This window comes from Amphiprion ocellaris, chromosome 3 (genome assembly GCF_022539595.1).
Source record: "Amphiprion ocellaris isolate individual 3 ecotype Okinawa chromosome 3, ASM2253959v1, whole genome shotgun sequence".
Lineage (NCBI taxonomy): Eukaryota > Metazoa > Chordata > Actinopteri > Pomacentridae > Amphiprion > Amphiprion ocellaris.
In genome coordinates, this window is record NC_072768.1 from 2325074 (window position 1) to 2351507 (window position 26434).

At 40.4% G+C, this 26434-nt stretch overlaps 2 protein-coding genes across 3 annotated transcripts in view; both read left to right on the forward strand.

Annotated features, from left to right (window-relative positions):
* The window catches only part of tspan9a (tetraspanin 9a), a 186431-nt gene extending 185209 nt beyond the window's left edge, over positions 1 to 1222 (forward strand). For both annotated transcript variants that reach the window (XR_008601153.1, XR_008601154.1), the window contains exon 9: positions 816 to 1222. The gene's annotated coding sequence lies outside the window, so the exon portion shown is untranslated. The remainder of the gene's footprint in view (positions 1 to 815) is intronic.
* A 7659-nt stretch (positions 1223 to 8881) lies between these two features.
* Positions 8882 to 26434, forward strand: part of tspan33b (tetraspanin 33b) — a 24213-nt gene continuing 6660 nt past the window's right edge. Inside the window, exons 1-6 of the mRNA XM_055008928.1 lie at positions 8882 to 9094; positions 13816 to 13873; positions 14453 to 14580; positions 14757 to 14831; positions 24779 to 24874; positions 25267 to 25395. Of these exons, the coding sequence (XP_054864903.1) occupies positions 8999 to 9094; positions 13816 to 13873; positions 14453 to 14580; positions 14757 to 14831; positions 24779 to 24874; positions 25267 to 25395 (582 nt within the window). The 5' untranslated portion in view covers positions 8882 to 8998. The remainder of the gene's footprint in view (positions 9095 to 13815; positions 13874 to 14452; positions 14581 to 14756; positions 14832 to 24778; positions 24875 to 25266; positions 25396 to 26434) is intronic.

Consider the following 26434-nt stretch of genomic DNA (forward strand, 5'->3'; position numbering starts at 1 on the left):
ATAGATTAATATGTGGTCCAAAAAGCGCAAAATGATGGGATGTTGCCTAAAATTGTTATGTATGATATGTGGTTCAAAAAATGTCATAGTGCAGTATATTGTCAAAATAGTATGTTATTCAAGAAAACATCAGAGTATAATATGTCATCTAAAAAATGCCATAGAATAATATTTCATTGCACAAGTAAATGTACAGTAATTTTTAAAACTGTTCAAATATGTTGCTAAAAAAAAAAAAAAAAAAAAACTAAAACAAAAAAACTAAAACAAAAGTCTCAAAATTAATATTCGAATACCACCGTCTGGACCGAATATTTCGATATTCGGGTCCAGCCATACTAGAAACGTCATAGTATAGCCTTTGCTCCAGAAAATGTCATAGTATAGCATGTCGTCCAAAAAACATCATAGTTTAGCATGTCGCTCTAAAAACGTCATAGTTTAGCCTTTAGTCCACAAAACGTTGTTATGTCTCGGCTGTCTGAAGTAGGTGAGGAGCAACACAAAAACAGTCCAAATGCTGGTTTCCAGAGGGTTAGACGAGTATTTATTTGAAAGAGGAAGTTTACAACAACACAACATGTGAGGGGGTTAAAAGCAAATGGGTGTTAGTAAAATAAAAATAAATAAACAGAACTAAAAGTGAACTTCACGTTAACATTGATGGGCATTCCAACCAGGAACAAAGTAAAAGATAATCAATACGAAAAAAAACTCTTCCTGTTCACCTCTTAAAACCCAAAAACACACCGCAGTAGCAGCCTAAACTAAAACTACCAATGGGTTCCCTGTTTTCCTTTCTGAACAATTCAAAGGTCCCTCTCTATCTCCCCACACATCCACCAACCACTGGAACACATCTCCAAAGTTCTGCTGGGCCAGCTCAGCTTCCCCTCAGAAGAAGTGGTGCCACCTGCCAGATGAAGGAGCCTTTTGAGAAGCAGCTGGCATCGTGATTGGACTGTACTTTGGTCTGTTCCAATCCAGCTTCAGCTCCAGAGACGGCAGGCGGGACGAGTCAACGGAGGCCGGGTGGACGAAGGCATGCAGCTGAGTACAATCCAGAAAACAACAGAGGAAGAAACAAACATAGTGTATACATCATATACTGTATAAAAGACACATCCACTGTAGAATTGTAGTAATTGTGGGCTGACTGATTTACTGATTATCAGTATTTTATTTTTTACTGATTTACGGTAATAAATACATTTAAAAATGGTGCTACTTTGGCTCTGAACCTTTATCTACCTGTGGTCGCTCTGTCTTCTGGAGTGATTTGATTGGTTATACATCACGAATAAAACTCCTTTAACTTAACATCTGCAAACAAAACAAAAACGTATCAACAAAGTTTTCTGTTAGAGTTTGTGTTGTTCTAAGTTTAACTCCAAGATTTTAAATACTTTCATTTACTGCAAATGAATATCTACTCCAAATGTGTCACTAATAATCATTATCAGCCTTAAAAACCCACAAAACTCCCCTCTATACTCGACCACACTTAGTACAGTCCAGTTCCCCCTTCTATAAATCTGCTTGGAATCTTCCACTTTCTGTTTGTCAAAGTGGCCTTCTACCTGGACAGGTTTTGTTGGAGCTCATGCAACAAACATTTTGGGTAACTGCACTTTAATATGGATGGATGACACTGAATTAGAGTCTGTTTTAATGAGACTGAGTTAAGATGTGTAGCTCTGTCATTAAATAGGAAATTATTTCTCAGAATTCACAGAGAAAAGTCTGAAATGTTTGCTAGGTTAGCGTCCCACATGTTCTTTGGCTCAGCTAAAGCTAACTCTCTCCAACTTCTGGATCTCTTGAGTTGCTTGTTGTTAAAATATCTTGCTAGAGGTGCTGAAGCTCAGAAAGTGTGAGATGTTTGTTCAAAATAAGCTCATTCTCAAGTCTGATCTGAACTGTCCTCTTTTGTTTGAACTTTCCCTAAACTTAGGAGTTAATGACAGAGCAGCACATCCAGACTCAGTCTCATTTATGTAGAGATTAAACTTCAGTGTCATTCATTGATGTTAAAGTGCAGTTTTTCAAATGTTTGTTGCACATGCTCCTGACCAAACCAGTCCAGGTGGAAGACGATGTGAAGAGAAAGCTCCAGAGGATGAATATCACACATTTACGTTGGAAATAGATGTCCTTTAATTAGACATTGTCATGCAAAAGTTGGATTTCCCTTTAATGATGTTCAAATCTTTGTTGAGTGTTTTGTTGATGTTGGTTTCTAAATGTTTTCTGATACTCGGCCCCAAAGAATAAAACCTTCTACGGCTCACAAGCTGCAACAATTCACACATTATCAACTATCTTTCTGGCTAAACTCAGATAAAAAGTGAAAAACTGCCTGATTCCTGCATCATGAATGTAAATCTTTTTGGTTTTTATGACAGTAAACTGAATATATTTGGGTTTGACATTTTATAAACCAAAACAAGAAATGAATTATTGGAGAAAACAATCAACAGATTAATGGACAAAGAAAATGTGTTTTCCAACATATATGGCTGAATTACTCCAACATTACAAGATACATACAATTTTAATTCAATTTTATTGCTATAATGCCAATTACAGGTCAAATTGTCTCAAGATGCTTTATTTTTTATATTTTTTTGTCATATTTAAAATATGACAAAGTAAGAAATTTAAAGCGCTTGACTAATCCAATTTATTATTTAGTTTTTAAGAGACTAATTGACAAGTCAAACTTTCTCCACTAAAACTAATAAACATGAGGTCAAATAGAAGGAAGAGTTTTAAATACTGTAGTCCCACGACGACAAGAATAAAGTTTGTCAACAAAAACTAAATCTGCTGGTGGATTTCATTAAAGTCCTAATAATTGATAATAAAGTGTGATACAAAAGGTTTGTGGTGCTAAAAATCTCCAAGATATCAAGTTGAACATCTGGATGGAGATTGATAAAAGTTGACCTCCCTTCATTTCTCTGGAGCGACTCCATGGATTTTATGGATGGTGGTTAAAGACCTGCTCTTCTAGTCGTCTTCCTTCTACTCGCTGTAAAAAGTCAGTCCATCCTGGCCGACTTCAACATCTCTTCATGACAACTTGTTCTGCCTCCGACCTCGTGGAAACTCCAGAAACTCGGGAAAACCCGTCGAGACTCGAAGAATTCGTGGAGACTCGAAGAACTCGTCGGGCGGGGGAAGGTGTGGTGGGTGGTGGGGGGAGGTGGGGGAGTAGAGGGGGGAGGCCGCCACCCACCTCCCCGCCTACTCTCCACCCTGACTCCACCCAGACTCCGCCTTGGCTCCACCCATGTGGTCACTTCAGGAACTACGATGTCAAAGGGACGACGAATTTATTTCTTTTTATCTGATCTGTAGCTCAGTGAGTTAAGGATTTGCCTATGGAGCTGCAGGTCGCTGGTTCAAGACCAGACACTTCTTAAGTTTTATCAAAATTCTGACAAAGACAAAGAAAGAAAACTGCCGGTGGTGGGTCTCGAACCTGCGACCTTCCACTTGGTAGTCCTCTTCTTATCCCCCTGAGCTACTCGCTCAGATACTAATTCTTCTTTTTTTTGCGCATTTATCATCTATTTTTTGTCATTTTCGAGTTTTTTTTCAACTCGCGTCTCGACTCGACCGTTTTTCTCAGGAGGTTGGACTTCAGCCTTTGTGCTGGAGGGTGGAACCCTCAGTTCCAAGACTTTCCAAAGCCTCCACACCTCCCGAGTCCTCAGGACCTGAGCTTTCACACAGTCTGAGGGCTGAAATTTTCTAAGTCCCACAGTAGTTCTCTGTTAGTTTGAACCTTCAGACAGTCTGAGGGCTGAAATCTTCGAAGTTCCTGACTAGTTCTCTGTTAGTTTGAACCTTCAGACAGTCTGAGGGCTGATATCTTCGAAGTTCCTGAGTAGTTCTCTGTTAGTTTGAACCTTCAGACAGTCTGAGGACTGAAATTTTAAAAGTTTCTCAGTATTTCTCTGTTAGTTTGAACTTTCTGGTTAACAGAAGCCTTAAAACTTGTGACCATGAGTCTTGATTTCACATTTAGACCATTGATCTGAGTTATTCTCAGACCTTCACCTGTGGGTTTTTTAGAAATCCTCAACAAACTTTGATTCTCTTCACTGAACAGTAAAGTTTGTGGAGATCAGAAGGTAACATTAGTTTGATCAATGCCTTCAACTACTAGTAGACTTTATCTGGAAAGCAGTTTTCTGAAACGAGTTCTTAGTAAATCTGTCCACAATCAAACCAAGAACATAGAAAGAGGAAATGTTTGAAGAAACAATTTCATGTTTTCATTTCAGACTTTCGTTTTATTGTCTCTTCTGTTTAATTTGATCTTCTAAAGTTTAACTGGTGTCTTTTCAAATGTTTTGTCTTTAGTTTAATTCTTCTTAAATGTTTAGTTTTGTTCTTTTCTCACCTTTTATTCTTTTCTAATGTCTGAATTGATTTTTGAAATGTTTTGTCTTTTTAATGTTTAATTGTTGCGTTTTCAAATGTTTCATTGACTTTTCTAAGATTTATGTTTAAAAATTTTACTGTTCTTTCCCAATGTTTAACTTTTGGATTAAATATTCAAGATTTTACTTTTTAAAGGTTTTATCATCTTTTAAAGTTTAATTTTCTTATTAAATGCTCCATTGTGTTCTTATTGTTTAATTTTCTATTTGTTTTCTCTTTTCTAAGATTTCATTTTCAAATTCAATGTTTAATTTTTGAATTAAATGTTTTCTTTTTTAATGTTTAATATTCTGTTTAATTGTATTTTTTTAAGGTTCAATTACTGAAAATCTTTTGTCTTTAATGGTTATTATTCTAATTGTTATTTGTTTTTCATTTATTTATTTTTATAATTGAATCCTGTATACTTTTTAATGTTTAATTATCTAATTAAATATTTCATCTTTAATGTTAGTATTCTTAATTAACTGGATTTTTTTAATGTTTATTTATTTGGTGTTTAATTAGTTTTATCGTATTAAATGCTTTGTCTTATTATATTTAATTGCTTTCTTAATGTAGTTTATTTCTTCAATCTTTTTTTTCTGTCAAGATTTTAACCCCAACCTTAAAAATGAAACAAACTCTTAAATCACAATGAAAATACTTCTGTTGTCACAGTCATGAGTTAGTCAATTACTCAGTTTATCAATTCAGCTTTATTTGTTTAGCACCTTTCACACACATGACAAAACTAAACAAGCAAAGACAAAAAAAAACTATGCTAAAACTGGGATTACAACTCAAAAACATTTTTTAAAAAAGATTTAACATGGTAATAAAATCTGTTGTGTCCAGGGGATGGAGGGAGTTTATTGAAGTCTTCTTGGGCTCACATGGTAAATCATTTAAAATATAAACTTGATATTCAGTCTAAGGAAACTGCAGAGTGACAGAAGAACCAACAATGTCTCCTGTTTTCTCCTTTAATGAGTCGACTCTTCTTGTGCTTTCAGACCAAAGAACTACAGACTCTTCACAACCTGCTCAAACTCTTGGTACAGGACCTCACCACACGGGTCAAGAAGGTTTCTGTCTCATTTCTACTCTGAAGATCACCTTCTCCTGCTCAAACTGCTGACAAATGTTTCTGCTGCTCTAAAGTCTGGTCTCCAGAACTTCCTAAAAACTCTCAAAGTCTCTTCTGCTGCAGGTTGCTTTGTAGAACTGTTCCAGAAAACCTCATTAAACCACATGGAGGAGCCTCAAGATAGTCGTCTAAATGAAACCGTACAAAAACCAAACTAGCACAACCCAAACGCTAAAGTCTCCTGCAGCCTACCAGAGAACCTCTGAGAACAGAGAATCAGGACAGGAACTCTTACCTTCTGGACAACCAACGTTGGTTCTCAAACAAGAATACAGAATGTGTCTGACCAGAAACCTCTAAAGACTCACTACAGCCAAGATAAAGACACAACTCAGCTGCAGCAAATCCACTAATCACTGCACACATTAGCACCATGTGCTAACTGTGGCTAAAGAACCACATTTACCAAGACAACTATCCAGTACAAAGCCCTAAAACACAATAAGAAACACATTAAAGATGATTTTACTGCTGGAAGCTGCAAGCCAACGCCTAAAAAACAAACTAAAGAAACGGAGCCAAACCCAGTTCACTGGTGAATTGAAGCAGAGGAAATGTTTGTCTGCAGCCACATAAAGCAGGAAGACACTGAGCTGCTCAGGTGTTCCTGATAACACCAAGCTGCTCAGGTGTTCCTGATAACACCAAGCAGCCACCTGGACAGCCAATAGGAACACAGCTTCCTGGAAGTCCAGAGGGCTGGGTTAGTCAAGGAAATTTAGTTTAAAGTTGAAGCAGAAAGTTAACAAAGAAAGTTGAAAACCACCTTCTGATCCCTGAAATCTCTGAGTTTTCACACAAAAAACACCTGAACATGTCAAACTGGTTCCATAGTAGAACCATCATTGTAAAAACATCATAGTATGGTGTGTTGCTCAAAAACATTAGGACCCAGCTGTGTAGGGTCGTCGAGGAGCAACACAAAAACAGGACAAACGCTGGTTTCCAGGGGGTTAGGAGGCTATTTATTTGAAAGAGGAAGTTTACAACAACACAACATGTGAGCAGAAAAATCCCAAAGTCTGTCTTTAGTTCAGCTGAAAATATTAAACAACCTACAGAGGCTGTTTGTTTGGTGAGACTCTTGGACCTCCATCAGCTGACGTGGATGTTTGATGGTCTTCCTCTCTAGTGCCAGATGATTCATCCATGAATTCAGCAGCTACAGACTGAAATGAAGCTCATGCTGCCGTTATTGAATTCCTGTTCTAGATCAAATGTTCAGAGCTCACCTTGAATGCATGCCGTCTGCTGTCTGATAGTTTTTCTTATTGTAGTCTTCAATAAAGTCTTTTTCCTCATGTCAGGATGTGGTGAGACTCTTTCTCAGTCTCTGCAGACGTCCCTCATTGTGCATCTCCAGAGAAGAAACAGAAAAACTGATCACTGCTTCAGCATCAAACGCTCTCCAGCATTGAGAGTGTTTTAGGAATTCATTCATTGTGTTGTGAACTTTGAAGGAGCAGAAACTTTACAGCTGCCAAAGATATGAGCTCCAATTCTGGATGTTTTAGGAAATGAAGTTCATCAAATGAACACTGGATTTTTGCTGATAGCTCTCATTAAATTACTGAAGAAATCCAACATAAAAACCTGTAAACTCTCAAGCAGCTTTTGTTAAAGTTTGTCTATAATTCTATCATCATGTTTTGCAACCAGGACTCTGCAGAAGTTCTTTGTGAAGTGGAGCAGTATGCATGGACGTACCATTGGGACCATCTTGGCGATATATCCATCACAGTCGGTAGTGCAAAATGAGCCAACTTCTGTCTGTACAGCTTTTTTATACTCATGCGGGACACAGTGATGTATGTTACATAGCTTCCACTGTGCAGAAGACTGAGGGTCACGTCCAGTGAAGCATGCTGGCTTACACACTGCAAAAAACAATCGGATGTAGTAAGAAAGCCCGGTATTTATGGCACCCTGCATTTGACATACTATGGGTTAAATCTTTTTTCTGGCAAACTATACAATATGGACACTGGAGTGAACCCTGAGCTTCAAAATCGTTCTTCATGAAACCTATGGGCAACATCACGAAGGGTTCCACCATCTGTATTTACAGTTAATGATAACTTAAGAACCTGTTCAATTTTCTGTAGCTGATTTTCACAAAAACTGAACTGTAAAACCACAAGTAGTGAGGGTTTCATTGGGATTACAATATGTTGTTTATACATTTTGGGTTCACTCTCTTTTATGTCCTCAAGCTGGCAGAAGCTTCACATTTATTGTTCAGACACGATGGGTGCTTCAATCTTTTTATGTAAGTCTTAGCAGGAAGACAAAAATATGCTATTCCTTTAAAAGGTAAAACAAAATGTTGCATAATTAGGAGGGTAAATATCCTTCAAATTAAGGAGCAGGGGACTAAAAACATCCTATCTAAAAAAAAGAGATCAATCTCATTAAGTCTTCGTGTTGCTCTGGAAAAGCGCTGAGATACCTGAGGGACTTTGTGTCCTTCTGTCACTCCACAGGAGACACTTGATGTAATGATTAAAAAATAAAAAAATCTTTAAGTATTCACATACAGTACACTTACTGCCAAGGACAGTTCAGACTACATTTCTGAATTACGAGCCAGAGATTGAAATTCAATCCACTAATAGTGAATCTTTCATACATTTACATTAACTTTATAGCCAGGTTTTAGCACTGTATTCTAAAATAGATCCCTCTGGTTACTCTGACAGGTGATTTATTATCGCTCCTCGATTAGCAGCAAAGTTTTACATCTACATCTCATCACAGAATAGGTGGTTTGGAATATTTTGCTCCATGATTTGTTTGATCATTGTTTCGCTGAGACTCAGCAGATGGACACAGCACAGCGGAAACATCGCAACAAAATGCCTGATGTAACCGCATTAGATGTTCTGCCTCTAAAAGATGCCATTGTCTGGCCTTTGTCAACTGTCGTCCTGCTTTATTCTTTACAGTGGTGCATCTGTCTTTGAAGTTGTAATTTATAGACTAGAACACAGGCCTTTCACAAGCAATAAATATTAAACAGTATGCTTGTAGGAATATACTGCAGGATTTAGGAACTTTGACATAACAGAGAAAGACAAGTCAGAGTGCACGTTGGTGAAAGAAGATCTACGAACTAACAGCAGGCTGACAATACTCCAACGCTTGTAGGCCTTTCAGCTGCAGTCAGCCAGAGATATTTTTTGTGTAAACTGACCTGTCAGCCTACATGGACAGTTCTGGGTCCTACCAGTGTCACAGACCCATGCCCTCCCTTTTTTTAATGCAGCCTGACACCCCACAGCCTGCAAACAACCCCCTCCTCACAGATTCACATGGCGTCCGAGTATCTGCAGGGTGGGGTTGGAACTGGGGACCATTCTGAAGTGAAACTCACTGTAGCTTTACGTGTCGGACTGTAAAAAGCAACAACAAACAATGGACAGGAAACTCAATCTGAACCGAGCTGAGACATTCTCCTTTGTCAACCCCTGGATCCGGTATTTCCTCTTCTTCTTCAGCTTCTTGTTTTGGGTGAGTAGAGTACCGAGAAGAATCACAGCTGCTCCGCCGTCCCAGGACACCATATATTCATAACGTTCTTGAGCATACAAATCACCAGCTATCAGGGACTTGTACATTTTGAAAAAGGCAGATCTGCTAGAAAGAGGAACAAAAGAGAATGCTTATAAATAATAAATGAAGAAATATAATTCTGCTACAATCCAGAGCCGCAAACAGCAGGAGCACCCAGTCTCCCCACTGCTATCTATTTTAAGTTTACTACAGTTATATATGGACTCTCAGATTGCCCATACATCACTGTAGTGAATGTTGAGTGGTACATTCTTATCAAATCAGCTGAGCACTGACTCACAGTAAACTATAAAACACCTGGCAACAGCCTGCTGGCAGTCTGCACCCAAATGTTACTTGAAAGCCTTTATTGAATGCATTGTTGGCTGCATTGTTTTACAACATGACTACACAATTTTGGTGTCCACATTGTGCTGTCATATTGAACAATGATTCCAGTGAAAAGAAAAAAAGTGTAAATAAATTACCTCTGTCTTCGTACTATTTACACTACAGCACTGCTTTTTATGGCAACAAATACCAAGAAAAATGCATTCTTCAATTGTGCTCTGGTGAGGTAGATTAAAATGACGCTTGTTATGGCAGTCTGCTAAGTTATAGTAAAACACTGCTTTGTACTCCGTCATAAACTCCACTTTTTATGGCACTAAAAACCAATCAATTATGCCGCTTTTTTGTGCCATTTTTATGTACATTAAAAAACCCTTCCTACTGTTTTGCACAGCTACTAAATTCAAAGTTTCTGTAACCAGTCAGCGAAAAGCAAAGCCAGACAATGCATTAATGGAACGCACCAAGCTGTAGATCTGTCTCTGTGAGCTGCACAGTATTCTGGATTCAGAGGATTAAATATTAATTTGCCTGACAATATAATGAACCCCGCCTGCCCTCACTGTCTTTTAATACAACCTGTGTTTATCTCTCATTACAAATTCACTCACTATGACCCGAGCTCATTCAACAGACATTAATCAGCTCTATAGTCAGTGTTTGCTATAATGAGGAGACATTCTAGACACATATATATTTTTAAAAGCATGCACCATGGTGAGATACTGTGGAAGACATGCAAATGAGTCCAGGCCACACAATATGCTAGTAAGTTGAAAGCTTGGAACTCTTATGCAAATGTAACTAATATAAATATATGGCCTTAAACCCCTAAAAACTAATTTCCACGTATCTTTAGTTAGATATTTAATGTTTTTTCCCCAATTAATCATCAACATAATGTAGTTTCAAAGCAGATATGCTCAGCCATGTCACTGACTGCTCATTTAAGTCATGATATTTCTTCTTGCATATTAAAAAAACGCCATATGGACACGATAACAAGGTTAAAAACTTAATTTTCACCGGAGGAGGTTTTTAATTATTCTTGTTATACAGGTGTTAATCATATGGAGATATAATCAAACTAGGAGATTTTAACGCCAATCCAAGCATCATGGACTAATCTAGAAGTCTGAAAGAAAAAGGATATTTACGATCGAAATTGAGCTGCCTGTAATAGCATCCCCCATCTGGCAACTCTTAAATAGTTGAATTGCTTAAAAGCAATGGATAAACAGTTGAAACTCTGCCAAACATAATTGGACAAATTATTAAAATGGATTGGTAATAGTGTTGTACAAAGAGTTTTAAAAAGCTAAAGTTAAAGCTGGTATAGGCAGTATTTGGTTGGGCATCATTAGATAAAAGTTTCAAACATTTTAGCATATTTTGATTCAAGTAGGAGAGGAAACTAGGCTACAGCACATCCTCCTGGCTTATTATTTTAAAGAAAATCTTTTGTGCAATGGGAGATTTTAGCTAATCACAAGTCTTTCTACTTATCAGATGAAATTACAAGTAGTACAAATAGCGACTAAGCCCATAGTGAGAGCTGGATGTGGAGATACAAAGACTTAGTCAGAGGACTTTCATGTGGAAAGTCTAAGTTTGAATTGTGGGCTGAAGCCACAAATTAAAGGTGACTGTTAACTCGAAGTGCATGATTGTGTGATGGGAGCAGTTTAGGTCTGAAAGAGGAGAAGAATGCAGTAATGTTTTTTTTTTGCCTTTTCCAGATTTCTACCCACAGTAGCTTTAATGGTTAACAGATGTAAATGTGTATTTATGACTATTACAGCTGGGGTGTGTATAAATATTGACAAGGGAAAACAATACAGTGCTCCTCCAGAAGTTCTTCCCTATTCCCGCTCTGTTCTCATCTCAACAAATGAGTAATTCAAATGTCCCCAGATAGTCCAGGTGATAGTCAACATCAGTTTGTGGTATTCAGACCTCGTTCTACTGAGTGAAAGTCCTCCCTCTAACCCACTTTGGCAAAATCACCTGTCACGGGCTAGACTTTCTGAAACCTGAAACTGGAACAAAGAAGATGTCCAGAAGTCTAGCTTTCTCTCAGACCAATTGAATTACAATATAGTTAAAGGTGAGTACGGGATTTCTGCCAAGCAAAGTACAAAAAATACTGCCTACCCCAGCTCCCACTGTTTGCCTTATCTATTACTTCAGGTCACTAGCTCAAACATACTGGACTCTTGCCACTTAAAGTTACACACACACAGCTCAAAGTTTGGTCTGACCCACAAGATTAACTCCGACTCTAATCTGGCCACAACAATTTGGCTCTTGTGGAAGTCATGCATGTCTCTAGACTCCTTCATTCAACATGCTGACCACAGGCACCAACGCATTTCCTAATATATCCCAGGCATCAGTGTGCACTGCGGTTACGACATAATCAATGTTCTTTGTTTCATCAAGGGTATTCAGTCTTATTAAATGATATGAGCTCCACTGTTGTGGTTGTTAGTGTAACTAAAAGACCAGGAGACAACTGGGACTGTTAGAGGAGGAGATATAAAGGTAGAAGAGACACTGATGCAGCCATTAAACCATCCATCAGACTTTAGTCCTCAGCTTCCACACAAACACACACCATTAAAAGTCTCGCTCACTTTCCTACCACATTACCGCTTGAGCACACAGTTCACAGCTGTAATGCTACCAAGTCCCTACACCTCCATTATATCCCTGTTCATCCAATCCTACACAAAAAACAGCAAGGGGGCAAACACTGTACAGCGCTCTTACTGTGTTTAGAGCCAATCAGCAATAACTGCAGCTCCAGCAGCCGCACACCCCAGCCTGTGTTGACTTTGTTTATCAGACACGGGCTCAGAAGTGAACACTGCAGCCCTAATCCATCAGGCCTTTGTCCCCGCGTCCCCATGGCTCAGTTCAGCTGGCTTTCACCTCCACACACAATCCCCAGAGAGAATCCTGATTCATCCCTTTGAAAAGCCTGAAAACAGAGCTGGAATACATTCACTGTGTAAGTGTGTCTCCTGTTGCAAATACATGCTGCCACTCGGTTTTCACACAAGCGCACACGGTGGGAAACGGACGCACACGCTGCACGTGCACACTGCTTCCACAATACCCCTTAAAAACAGTGCTTGTACAAATCTTACAAACAGTAGTTTTAAAGAAATCGTGCATCCTCCACATCTTGTGTTTTGGCAGTTATTTTCTTGTCATAGGCAGATTATTGATTTAAAAATAGTCAAACATACCTTTTCAAAGCAACAATTTACTTCTCCATAGCACAAAAATATAGGCTGGATGCGGAGGCCAGCCAAATAAAAATGACACCTCTTTCATAGCAAATTATGCCACGTTTCCTTATGACCTCCACAGATCCAATACAGACATTTCACACAGAAACAAAACAAAGATCCATCTTTGTAAAGGCTGAGCAAAAAGCATTATTCTCTATATGCACAGGGACACACATACAAATTAGTAATCAGGAGACTGACTGTGAATGTGGAGGCTGGAAATGAGAGCCAAGCCATACGGATTGCTATTCAAGGTGAGAAAAACAATCTAACAAAGGAGGGAAATTAGTGTTGACAAAGCAATCAACAGGACGCACTAATTCCACCTGTTTTCCACCCACTTTGCTGTTTTACTGCGTGGATTCTGGTAAGGCGAACCCTCATCTTCAGCAGCGTTACAACACATCCTAAAGAAACAGCGTTGCATCCTGCACACACACACAAATGGCACAATTAAAACTCGACTCAGCGATGCTTGGATGGAAAATAATCAAGATTCTTCAACCAAGGTCAAGTTCTTCTCTACACGAAGAAAGTAAATCATGGTGAAAACTGAAGATTCTTCTGCATCAGAATCACAGGTGGACTGAGTCTGCTTTCTTTTGTTTGATGTTCCACTTTAACACCCTCCAAATTCTGATGATTAAAGCTGAGATCCATATGTTTTTATCACTTTTTTCTTGTTGATATCCATCTGTCTGTTAACCATAAACACATAAACCGATGTGGTTGTCATGGCTACAGATGCTCTGCGCTCCAAGCACCTGAGTAGGCTTGTCATCGCTAATCTAACTACAGCTGTCCCAGCAAATAACGTCTGTTCTAAATCAGCACACTAAGAGAAACTTACTTTCCTTACTGGAAGTTTTTACACATTGATTTTTCCACAGCTAATAAATAAACCTAGAAGGACCCGATGTTGAATTTTTCAAGCAGAATTTGAAGGACAACCACAGAAAATACAAGTTATCTGTGCAAGTCTTGATGTGAATTAACCTGTATGAAAAATAACTCCTCTCCTCTTCCCAGGTTTTCTCCTTACTGATTGTTGCAATCGGGGTGTATGCTAAAGTCCAGAAAGCTACGGGTACAGAAAATCTAACTTTTCCTACTCATTGTTCAAACTCCACAGTAACTTTCTGTTATATGGCTTGGAACTACATAAAAAGATATTTTTTATAATGTTATGTCAATTTACCTCCCGTTTTGTGTTCACAGTGAGTAAAATAACTGTGATAAACTGCTCCTGTATACAGTGTGGCCTCTTAAACTGTGCTGGTGTGAAGTAGCAGCCTCTTTTAAACCTGTTAAGTTATTCAGACACATGAAAAAATATATATATGTCACATTTATTGGGTTAGGTTTTAGCTTTGTCCTTAGTTCACCTGATGTCATTGTTTTCACATTTAATTTGTGATTTATAGTTAATGCTCAAAAAAAAAGATTAATCCAGGCTCATCCCACTGATTATTGCCCATAATCCCCACTAGATCATTGATGATTTGAGAGAACAAAGGCAGCTACTGTAGTGAAAGGATATCACAAAAAATGGAGAACAGTATATGAGATGGCATTAATTTAAGTAAAGATGAGAAATGAGGCTAGAAAAATAGGATATAGGATGGCAGCTATGTAAACAGAGGCTGTTTTCCTGTCTTTCTGTCAGACACGGTGCGGGACACGTTCCTGATCGACCCGGCTGTCATCCTAATTGTGGTGGGGGTGGTCATGTTCTTCATCACTTTTTGTGGTTGTATCGGAGCCCTCAGAGAGAACATTCGCCTCCTCAAGACAGTAATAGACCGAACAGACACATTACTAATACTGGCACTGTGTTTTGTTTCTGATACGGTAGCTCAAATTACTTTTAATCCAAAGCCAAGTCTTACCTCTAGTGTGTAACAGCAAATCTGTCAGTTGTGATTCTCAGTCAAACTGCATTTTAATCTTTTTTTGTTTCCTCTCTGTAGTTCTCCTTCAGCCTGACACTGGTCTTCCTCACCCAACTGGCCATAGCAATTCTGGGTTTCTTTTACTCCGATCAGGTATCTGGCTCTCTACAAACAATTCTTTATACTGGCTGAGTTATTCTATAATGTGAGGCCACTTTGAGGTCATATTTGGTCTCCAGTTCTTTTCCACAGTGACACCGCTATCGACCGTGAGCACCATTGATTTAGTGTGTTCTTTGCTAGCTTTTGGACATTCTGTCCATTTGTAAACTACAGCTCATACAACTTAATAAGGCAGGCGTCTGAACCCAAAGACGGGCCCACTGAGCCCACAGGGGAAATATCTTGTCAGTGTCTGTGCCACACAGCATACACAGAAAACAAACAGGAAGATATATACACCAGTTTCCAGTGAAAAGTAATGTTTGTGTCACTATCTATAACATAAACTCTCAAAATATTTCTCGTAGGCATGTTTCATAGACTGACAGAAAATACAGGAGACCTTACTTCACACTGTTTTAAATTTAACATAAAAACACATGAAAATTTGGATTTATTACAACTTCAGTATTTTTAGTGGTTCCATTTCCATAAGAAATAACAAGATTGTAGTCACAAAGTCAATTATTGAGATGTAAGGATGCAGTAACCTCACTAAAAACAAAGGTTTAACAGTGCAAGTAACTAGATCAATCAGGGTTTTTGTCTCCAGTGGACCCCTGGAAACAAGATCTAGCTTGCTGACATGTTTGTTCTTTAGATAGATACATGTGTTTGGTGGTAATTCATATAGAAAAACAACATGAATTTAGCTGAGATTTATTATTAATTCTTTATTTTACCAGGTAAGATCAGTTGAGAGCAATTTCTCATTTACAGTGATGACCTGGCAAGAGGCCCCAGCAGGAAGAAAGACAACAAATAAACAATACATATACAAAAAAGGGCACACAAGTGTTTAAACAGAGATTAAAAACAGTCAGCATGTGCAGCAGTCAGCTAGGGTTTATTTGTTTATTTACTTAGATCCCCATTAGCTACCATACAGACAGAAGCTATTCTTCCTGGGGTCTAAACTTCTCCACACAAACACAGTTGCGCCATGACAGGCAGACAAAAACAGGATGCACATACAACCAGACATTACATACTTTGACAAAGAAAATAACAAAACAATAACAAAACAACGTAATATCAGTTAAAGAGCTATCGATTTGACAAAATAAACAAAATAAAACATAAAAAAGACAGACATACAAGGACAATAACTCACAGACATTTCCACACATACACATCCATTTTGCCAACATTTGTCTGCGACAACCCATGCTATGTAAGGCCATCCCAACCCCAATTTTTATTAATCTGTGGTCTCAGATTCACAATCCATGCCAATCATGTTCTACTAAGTTGTCCATCACATCTAATAGTCTGAACCAAGATTCCCACAAGTACTTAAGACTGTATTTGAAACTCAGAAAGCAGTCTTTTACTAACCGGCTATAGCCAAGTGCAAAAATTCATACCTTAATCATCAATGTTCATCTCCTTGGTTTTGTATGTCCGGTTCAATCACACCCTTGTAGAATGCCTCCGCTGCAAGATGGTCAGTGAACTTCTTCGTTTCTTCTTTATAGGTCAATATCAGTGTAGCCGGGTGAATGATCCCGTGTTTCACCCCTGCCTTCCACAGTTTATTTCTCACCTCACAGAAACTCGCTCTGGCCTTCGCCGTCTCTGCAGTCAAATCGGCAAAGATGCGCAACTTCATTCCACGGATGTTCAATACTTTTTCACTCTTCGCAATACGTGCAATCTCTTTCTCTAGTAGCCAGCCTGTGCATCCTTACGATCATTGCGCGCAGCCCAGATTTGGCCACAGGTCCGACGCAGTGCGCACTGTCCACCTCAGGCGCATGCTGGAGTTTATCCCTGAATAGTTCATTCAGCAAAGCAGACACATAGCCTGTCGGATTTCCCTTCTCAGCACCTGGTCTCAAGCCGAGGATTCGGATGTTATGGTTCCGACTGTGATTCTCCATACGGTAGGCTCTTTCGCGAAGTTCCTTGTTCTCTTTACGCAAACTAGCGTCTGATTCCTCCAGCGCAGTGATCTGGCCTTCCATGGCATTCATACATTCCTCTAAAGCAGCAACCTTATCGTGACACGTAGAAATATCTTTCTTCGCAGCATTGTGGTGTCTCGCCTAACCACCTGAGGGCGCTCGAGGACAGAGTGAGCAGGAAGGAGAGCAGGGTAAGAGCGCTGCTGAAAATGAGGACCCTGCTAGCAGGTTTGTTCCATGCTATTCGTTGGCTTGAAATAAAGTAAAGAAATCAAGTAAGGACTGCTTGTGTTACATACCCAACATATTGGCGACGAGGATGACGGCCCTGAACCTGAGCCAGCCGGCCCCTTTTCTACAAAATGTCGGGGAACCGCCGGTCCCATTCAAAGCATGGATTCGTACTTTTGAAAACTACCTACTAGCACTGTCAGACGCTGATCTGAAGGAGGCACGTAAGAGAGCTCTACTAATACATTGTCTGGGGGCAGAAGGACAAAGACTCTTTTATACATTGACAGTAGCTGATGATAAATATGACACAGCACTGCAGGCCCTCACAGACTTTTTCACCCCAACTGTGAATGTGGTTGCGGAGCGCTACCGTTTCAGGCAACGTAGCCAGCGCCCGGGGGAAACTACGGATCAGTTTGTTGCCGCTTTGAAAGAACTGGTCACAACATGTCAGTTCGGGAACATGGAAGAAGAGATGATAAGGGACCAAATCATTGAAAAGACTAATTCAGCCCGCCTCAGGGAGCGGCTACTACTGGAAGTTCCCCTTACACTCGCCAAAGCTTTGACCATTGCGCGCCAAATTGAAACTGCGGTGGCAGAAGCTAAAGCTATGACTGTGTGCACTGGAGCAACAGACAACGCTGTCCAAGCTGTTCATCAAGGACCACAACAAAACAGAAAGTTTAAAAGAGGAAAACCTACACCACAAATATCACAAACGGGACTACAGAAATCATGCTACAGATGTGGCTCAACCCAACACACTGCAAATTTCAAAGGATGTGCTGCAAAAGAGGCACACTGCAATTCCTGCAAAAAGAAGGGGCACTTCGCCAAAGTTTGCCGAGGAAACAAGCATGTGAGTGAGGTTGACGCTGTCCCAGAAGTGACTATTTTGAATGTGAATAGTGTAGGCTCTAATGTCATAATGTGTACAGTTAAAGTAAGTACTGCAGAATCTGAGAGTCAGGATATTGAGCTAATACTAGACACAGGCTCAGCAGTATCCATCCTACCAGAATCTATGGTCACTGAGTACTTCCCTGCATCCTCCCTCACAGAACCAAAACTAAGATTGAAGGATTATGGTGGAAATTCTATTCCTGTGAAGGGTTGTCTACAAGCTAATGTGACATTTGGTGACCTAAGTGCAAACACTGTACTCTACATTGTTAAGAAAGGTTCAGCAGTCCTAGGCAGAAACCTGTTCAATGTACTAAAGATGCAAGTCGCTGGAGGAAAAGTCACTACTGATACCAATAAAACTACAGTAGCAAATGTGAAAGCTGAAGAAATAGGATGTGCCAAAGCTTTTGTCCATAAAGTTAAAGTTCGACCAGATGTACCACCAGTACAACAAAAACTACGCAGATTACCTTTCTCTGTGAGAGAAGCAGTGTCTAAAGAACTAAAGAAACTTGTGGACCAGGATGTTATAGAACCAGTGGACTCATCAGAATGGATTTCACCCATAGTAGTCACTACAAGAAAAGACAGACCTGAGCCAAGACTTTGTGTAGACTTAAGAGAACCAAATAAGTCTGTTGTCATTGATGACTTTCCATTACCTCATATGGAGGAAATGTTTGCAGAGCTGAGAGGTGCAACACTGTTTTCCACATTGGACCTTCAGAGTGCGTACCATCAAATGCCACTACACGAGGACAGCCGTAGTTTAACAACTTTCATCACACATGACGGTTTATTCCGTTTTAAGCGGGTGCCATTCGGACTGGCATCTGCGCCCAGCTGCTTTCAACGGATGATGTCCACCATCCTCAAAGGTTTACCAGGTGTCCAATGCTACCTTGATGACATTATCGTCTCGGGAACAACGACTGAGGAGCATGACAAAAGACTCTCAGTTGTACTTCGTCGTATACATGAAGCTGGACTTAAACTAAATCACAGAAAATGCAACTTCAGGCAAACAGAACTATCTTTCTTAGGGCACACAGTATCAGGTAAAGGATTACAGCCTGATGCCTCACATGTGACTGCAGTCTCTCAAGCTCCTCCTCCTACAGACCTGCCCAAGTTGAGGTCGTTTCTTGGACTCACATCCTGGTATTCTAAATTCATACCAGGATATGCCGCTGTTGTCGAGCCACTTCGAGCGCTGTTACGGGGAGCAGACACATTCACATGGACACCAGAAGCCCAAGAGAGTTTTGAGACTGTAAAAAAGCTCATAGTGAACAGTCCTGCACTTTCTCTGTTTAACCCAGAACTACCTACTTTGGTCACTACAGATGCATCAGATTACGGACTTGGAGCAGTACTCACCCAGATTCATAAAGATGGATCAGAAAAATCAGTTGCTTTTGCATCCCGTACACTCACCCAGGCGGAGAGGAAATACTCTACTGTTGAAAAGGAGGCCCTGGGGTGTGTGTGGGCAACGGAAAGATGGAGAACGTATTTGTGGGGGAGACATTTCACATTACGTACTGATCACAGCCCTCTCACCACACTTCTCGCATCAAAAGGACAAGGACGAGCAGGTATGCGGATAGCCAGATGGTCCTCTAGACTGTTATCATTCAACTATGATATTCAGTATAAACCGGGACGAGAAAACGTGACTGCAGACTGTTTGTCTCGACTCCCACTGCCAAGCTCAGAACCAACTTCAGAGGAGGACACAGAGGTTGCACTTACCTCTACATTGACGGCCATTTCTGACTCTGCTTTTAAAGCTGCTTGTATTGCATGTCCTGTACAGACAAAACTGCGTGAACTGCTTACTTCCAAATGGCCAAAGTCAGGAAAAAACTTAACGCCTGATATCCAACCATTTCACAAGTTGCGACATGAACTTTCCCTACAAAATGACTTAATCGTGCGTGGCACGCACAGACTAGTGGTACCTGACAGTCTTCAACCAAAAATGATTTCACTGGCACATGACACTCATCAGGGTATTGTGAGAACTAAGCAGAGACTCAGAGAAGCATATTGGTGGCCAAAAATGGATGTACAAGTCGAAGCAGCCATCAAAGCATGTATTACATGCCAGTCACACGACAAGTCCGCAGTCACACACAATACTCCTCTACAACCTGTGCCATATCCAGATGGAGCTTGGGAAAAGGTAGCCATTGATGTGGTGGGGCCTTTTGATAGAGCACCTATAGACTGTCGTTTTGCAATAACACTTATTGACTACTACAGTAAGTGGCCAGAACTAACCTTTGTCCCACAGGTTACCTCAAGAACTGTTATCCAGTTTTTATCTGCAGTCTTCAGCAGGGAAGGTGACCCCAAGGAGCTAGTCTCGGACAATGGTTCCCAGTTCGTGTCCCAAGAGTTTGAATCATTTCTCTGTGACAGAGGCATCATACACAGGAAATCTTCAGTTTATTATCCGAGAGCTAATGGTGAGATTGAGCGCTTCAATCGCAGCCTTAAAGACACTCTGCAGACAGCCGTGCTCGAAGGAAGACCCTGGAAGGAGTTTATGAGGGAATTTCTACATGTCTATCGTGCAACTCCTCACTCTACAACCCAATGTTCGCCTGCTGAACTGTTACATGGTCGACCCATGCGCACAAAACTGAACGTGGCTGGACGTCCACTGACCACCAATAAAACACAGTCATCAGAACAGGTGGCTCGCAGAGTGAGTGAAATGCAAAAGAAGAGCAAAGAGTACACGGATAGAAAGCGAGGAGCAACAGCAGTGTCTTTCAAATGTGGATCATATGTCCGGGTCAGAAAACCTGGCATTATTCCTAAAACCCAGAGCAAGTTTTCCAAACCACTCAGAGTAATGGAGCAAAAAGGACAGTATACTTACCTGCTGTCAGACGGAAGATCCTGGAACGCATCTTACCTTGCGCCTGCTTCATGTCCGGAGAAGGGTAGTAATGGTCAACTACCGCCACTGGACTTTGTGAACACACCACCAACACCACCAGTGACACCTACACCCTCGACCAGACCAGTCAGGCTCAGACGATTGCCTGAGTGGACTAAAGACTTTGTGCGTTGAACAAAACGAATAGTTAACTGCTCAGGATAATGTTAGAAACTTATAGACTGCAAAGTTACTGTTACTTTATTCATGTTCTTTATGCAGACTTTAAGAAGGGTTCACTGATTTTATGAACATTAGAGCATGAGTTAAGTTCATTTCTAAATACTAATGCCAGTTACGAATAACATTTGTAATTCATTCACCTTCACAGCTAAAATGTTCATATAGATATAATGGTGGCTTAATTAAGGGGGATATGTGGTGTCTCGCCTAACCACCTGAGGGCGCTCGAGGACAGAGTGAGCAGGAAGGAGAGCAGGGTAAGAGCGCTGCTGAAAATGAGGACCCTGCTAGCAGGTTTGTTCCATGCTATTCGTTGGCTTGAAATAAAGTAAAGAAATCAAGTAAGGACTGCTTGTGTTACATACCCAACAAGCATCAAGTTGCGGCTGAAGTTTCTCGATCGCTGAGCTTATTTCTTCTCTTATAATGGTTCTGATCAACGCAGATAGGTCCGCTGAGTTGATATTGGTGTCAGACATGTCAATCACACGCACCTGTTCAGCGAGGTCTAGTCCACTTTGCTTTGTTTGAGGCTTTGTTCTCTTTGGAGGCGTATCACAAATCACGCTCCAAATTTAAACCCCTTTCATACTCGAGTGGCCGTGGGTACAGCACATAAATACTCTCTGCTACCACAATATTTTCGCTTTTTGTGTTGAGCTTGGCCTTACCCCGAGCAGCTCAGCATTGACGCATGCTCAGTCTGCTCGGTCTGCTGCAGATTCTGCTTAAACATGTGAACTGATGGAAGAGATGACAGTTTCAGAGATTTTTGGAGGGAATTCCAATCGATCGCTGCAGCAAAATGAAAGGAATTCTGGCCAAAGACAGTGTGAACCTTGGGGATGGAGAGTGTTATGAAATCACTGGACTTCAGGTGGTAGTTGGTATGGGAAGGGTGTGGGAGGTTGGAGAGGTATTGAAGTGTCCATTTTCTGGCTTGACTTTCAAGATCAGACAATCTAAACATAAAGAACCCTCTCTGACATCACCTATAGGTTTCCTGGACAACTGAGTTAAACATAAGTGTGTTTGCTCTGGCGGTGCCTAATACTGCCTAATTCCTAGCTAATTCAAAAATGAACAAAAAAAAAGTGGAGCATGAGAAGCACTGAGGCGAGCCATGCAAAAGTCTGTGGGTCATGGATGGACCAATCTGTCACTTAAAGCATAATTTTAAGCTTTTAAAAAATCTAAATGGGTGAGTTACATAAAAATTCACCCACATACAGTTGTCATGAATGAGAAAATCAGCTTTAGAGAATAAAACTGTGTTTGCTACCTGGCTGTTAACGTGTTTATTTCTGCTGTAACATTGGGCATTTTAACATGGGGATCTGTGGGGATTGACCCACTTTTGGAGCCAACTAAAGTAGCCATTAGAGGAAGTGGCTTTGTTTTAAAGCTCCATAAGTTGCTGCTTGAGTTTCAGTCATAACCTGTCTGTTTGGTTTGTGTTTTTTGCACCATCTCACCTACATTCTGAGTGTGGAATACCTTCGCCTGCTACAGAAAGACTTGTAATAAACCAGTATCATCTTTAAAGTTTGTAATTTCTCACACACTTCCAACCCACTGTCTGACTGATAGGGGCTGACTGGATCAATCAAAGACCAATAGTTCCTACATCTGGATCAATTTTAGGCTTCAAAGGCCAGTATTCAACAAGAAAAAAATCAAATTTAGGTCATTCACTGAAGAATAGGAATCAATTTGTATTCCATTCAAATAATTTCTACGTGGGCTGGATTCCTAATCCTCAGGTTGGCGTACCACACAATAGAAACGCCTGAGTCTGAATAAGAACAGGTAATCTGCTCTATGACTGCATGAATGTATGCTGTACATACTATGTATATATATGCATGTGTTTCCCCCCTCAGCCCCATATGCATGTTGATTGATTTGGAGGCTACAGGGATGGGTCTATGGGAGGGATCTCCATCAGTAGCATCCTATTAGGGCTCAGCTGAGACTAAGAACACAACAGCCAGCAGTGGCAACATTCCCTGACATCAGTATGTGGTGGTAAGGTGCTTGGTGCCTGATGATACCTCTGCTCTCTTCTCCCTTGTGTTCTCTGTCAGCACTCGGACCGCCTGCTGCTAAACAGAGCAGTTTAACAACCCTCTCAGCATCCTTCCTCGCTAAATGATTCAAATGCTTCAGCACTTCAAAGTGGAACCAAATGTTCCATTTCAACAGATCCCTTGAAGGAGACTTCGCCGCTAATGACATAGTGTGACGGTGGGCTCCAAAGCCCACCAGCAAACTGTGCCACGTGGAGACATGGAAACAGTGGGATGCACAGGGTGAGGGTGACGGGAACGTTGTAAAAATCCAAACACAATTTAGTAAAACCACTTCAGGATTAAAAATTTGGGCTATTTTAATAAAGCTCAAAGTATTTATCAACATAACCTGTTCCAACAGTGTAATACAAGCAATTCACGAAGCCTTCAGCAAACTGCTCACAGAAGTTCCTTTCCAGCTAAATGAAATTTTAAAGTTCAGTGGCTTATTAGCATGCGCTGCTCCTTTTAGCATATATTACGTTTGAACTCTTGCCTGTATAACCGTGGCCCCTGTTTTCAGAATCGTAAAAGACTCAAATTCAACAGCAACAATGCCAGGCCTCATTAATAACCTGAAAATGAAAATATTATTCTGAAAAGTTTAACTAAATGAAGAGGGAAATCATTTTACTGTCAGAATCAGCCTCATTTAGTTTGAAATCCTCATTACATATAATTCAGTCAAATCAATGTGTTGGTATTTCTCCTAGTTTTGTTTATTCAACTCGAGTGGAGCTGATGAAAATTACCGCATCATAATAACAAACGGCTAAGTCCAGGCAATTATCTTCTGCAGCTGAAATAGCATAAAACCTGCATGTGGGCTCTGCGCTTGTTATGCATCACATGTATCGATTTCAAAGGCATAAATGGCTTTATTATTACAGCTATGCATGTTGTACCCCTGCAGCAGGAGCTCCAGTTCTGCTGCCGTCCTTGTTTAGATACATCCCACAGGATGCTTATACAATGCAAACAAGACAATGCTGTGTGTGCCCCATAGACACACATTAATATTATTTATTCATTTTCAGACAGACACATATATGAGCATAGAATATTCACGGAACAGACTAATGCTGCATAATGTATCGTTTATAGCCTAAAAACTAATTTTGCAACATGTGTCCCTGGATGGCGCTTCATAAAAAATACATATGCAGTGCAATACGACAATGTACACATTCATTTTGTGCATGCAAATGACAATTTGGTTGCCGTAAAAGCAGATAAAATCTAAAGGAAAGCTGCTCGATTAGCCATGAATGCATGCCTGACAAGTCCTCCGAAACAGTTTTAACGCTGATCTGAAATTATCCAAGATATGATCCATTTAAAGCTCTGTGAGGATTCCCACAGCATCTGCCCAAAGGAGGTTTCACAAAAAGGCACTTTGCAATTCTCCATAAGTGCACCCTGAGTAATTAACTGAGCAAGAAAACCTGAGAGGTTTCGCCATGTTGCCAAGCACCTTAGAAGCCAAGTGATTAAGATGTTTGGAGATAGTTTGCTCCTGGCAATTATTAAAACTTTAAAGACTTAATATCTTTAAAATGTGGAGATATTAAAGCTAGTATTCTGCTCTGTGTATAAATTCTACCATTTTCCTTCTCTTAGACACGAGATGCTTTGGGAAAATTTGTGAAGAAAGCCATTGTGCACTACAGGGACGACCTGGATCTGCAGAACCTGATGGATTACATCCAGAAAGAGGTGCTGTGGACATTTCCACTTAGCTGTGGCTGTGTTTGTGTCCATAGTTATCCACATCACACAAGTCTTGGGAGTGATCGCAGCTAGTGGTTTATTGAATATGTTTGACCACTAAGCTAAACAACCCACAGCCAGTGACCACAGTGTTATTTTTTTATTTTTGGCCTCCGTGAGGGTTTTCCACATGAGAGGCTACATATAACATACAGTTCCTGTACTCTGTGGGGCCCCTCATGTGATATTCCACTTCCATCTGCACATACTGGCACATTTGTGAGCCTGGGTTTTCCCATGGGAGAAGCCCAGACTGGCAGGATGTGCAGTACAGACCAGGACCATGCTTCTAAATATACACCTTCTCTCCCATCTCTGTCTCTGTCTCTTTCACTTAGTTCAAGTGTTGTGGGTGGAACAACTACACAGACTGGTCCTGGAACCTCTACTTTAATTGTACGCATGAGAACCCGAGCTCCGAGCGCTGTGCCGTGCCTTTCTCCTGCTGCACTCCTGTTCCCGGAGAGGTGTGTTTTATCAATCTTAACACTGTGTGGAAATCTAGATAGAGAGTCATTTCAATGTCAAAACGCTTCTTCAAAGAAAGCTCACATTAAATTAAATGCCAGTTCACAGCAAGTGTTGGCTATAAAAAGAAACTTCTAAGTCACATGAAGCAACTACTTTCATGGAGCTCTCTACAAAAAACCTGCAGATTTATCAGCCAATGAGTAGACACAGTGCACTTTAGAGTCGCATGTTCACCACTTCTAGGAAGGAGAGGAATATTAAACCAACTTTAATGTTCAGACTAACATGAGTAAGATGCTTCGCTTTGCTCTGAAACAGGCATGCAAATGGAGATAAGCCAATGTGCTCCATCTACAGGAAAGGAAAATAACTGCTTTCCTTTCATGTGCAGATAATAACATCAAAAGAGCATTAGCCAGATGCCAGACCTCTGATTTGCTGCCCACATTCCTCGTGCATTTACCTTAATATCCACAAGAAAAAAACACCGACCAGTAAGAGAGCATTGTTCTACTGAATAGCTATCTAGCTAAAATAATGATGAACCAGTGACAAAAAGTATGAATTACATCAACACAGCCCCACAGAAAGCAACTCACAAACTTTGCACTCTTCAATCAGCATTTTTTAATTATAAATTAAAATGCTTCTTATGAACAACGACGCAGCCCCCACGTCAACGGAAAATGGCATCAGCAGGACAAATATAAAAGCTTTTTCTGGTGCTGACATCGATTGTTCAGGTGATACAACGCTCCATCTAGCTCACTCTATTGGCTATTAATTACTGCGCCAAGGAACAGCGGAGTTATGTGACGATCGACGTACGTTTGTCTGTGAATCTGTCTGTCTGTGTGAAACATTACTCAAAAACGGACTCACAGATTTGGATGAAATTTTCAGGGGAAGTCAGAAATGACACAAGGACCACCTCGTTAAATTTTCACAGTGATGCGGCTTATAGTCTGGATCAACAGCTTTGTTAAAGATTTCCCATTGCCAGATATAGCAGCCGGCACCGCCGCTGTAACCATG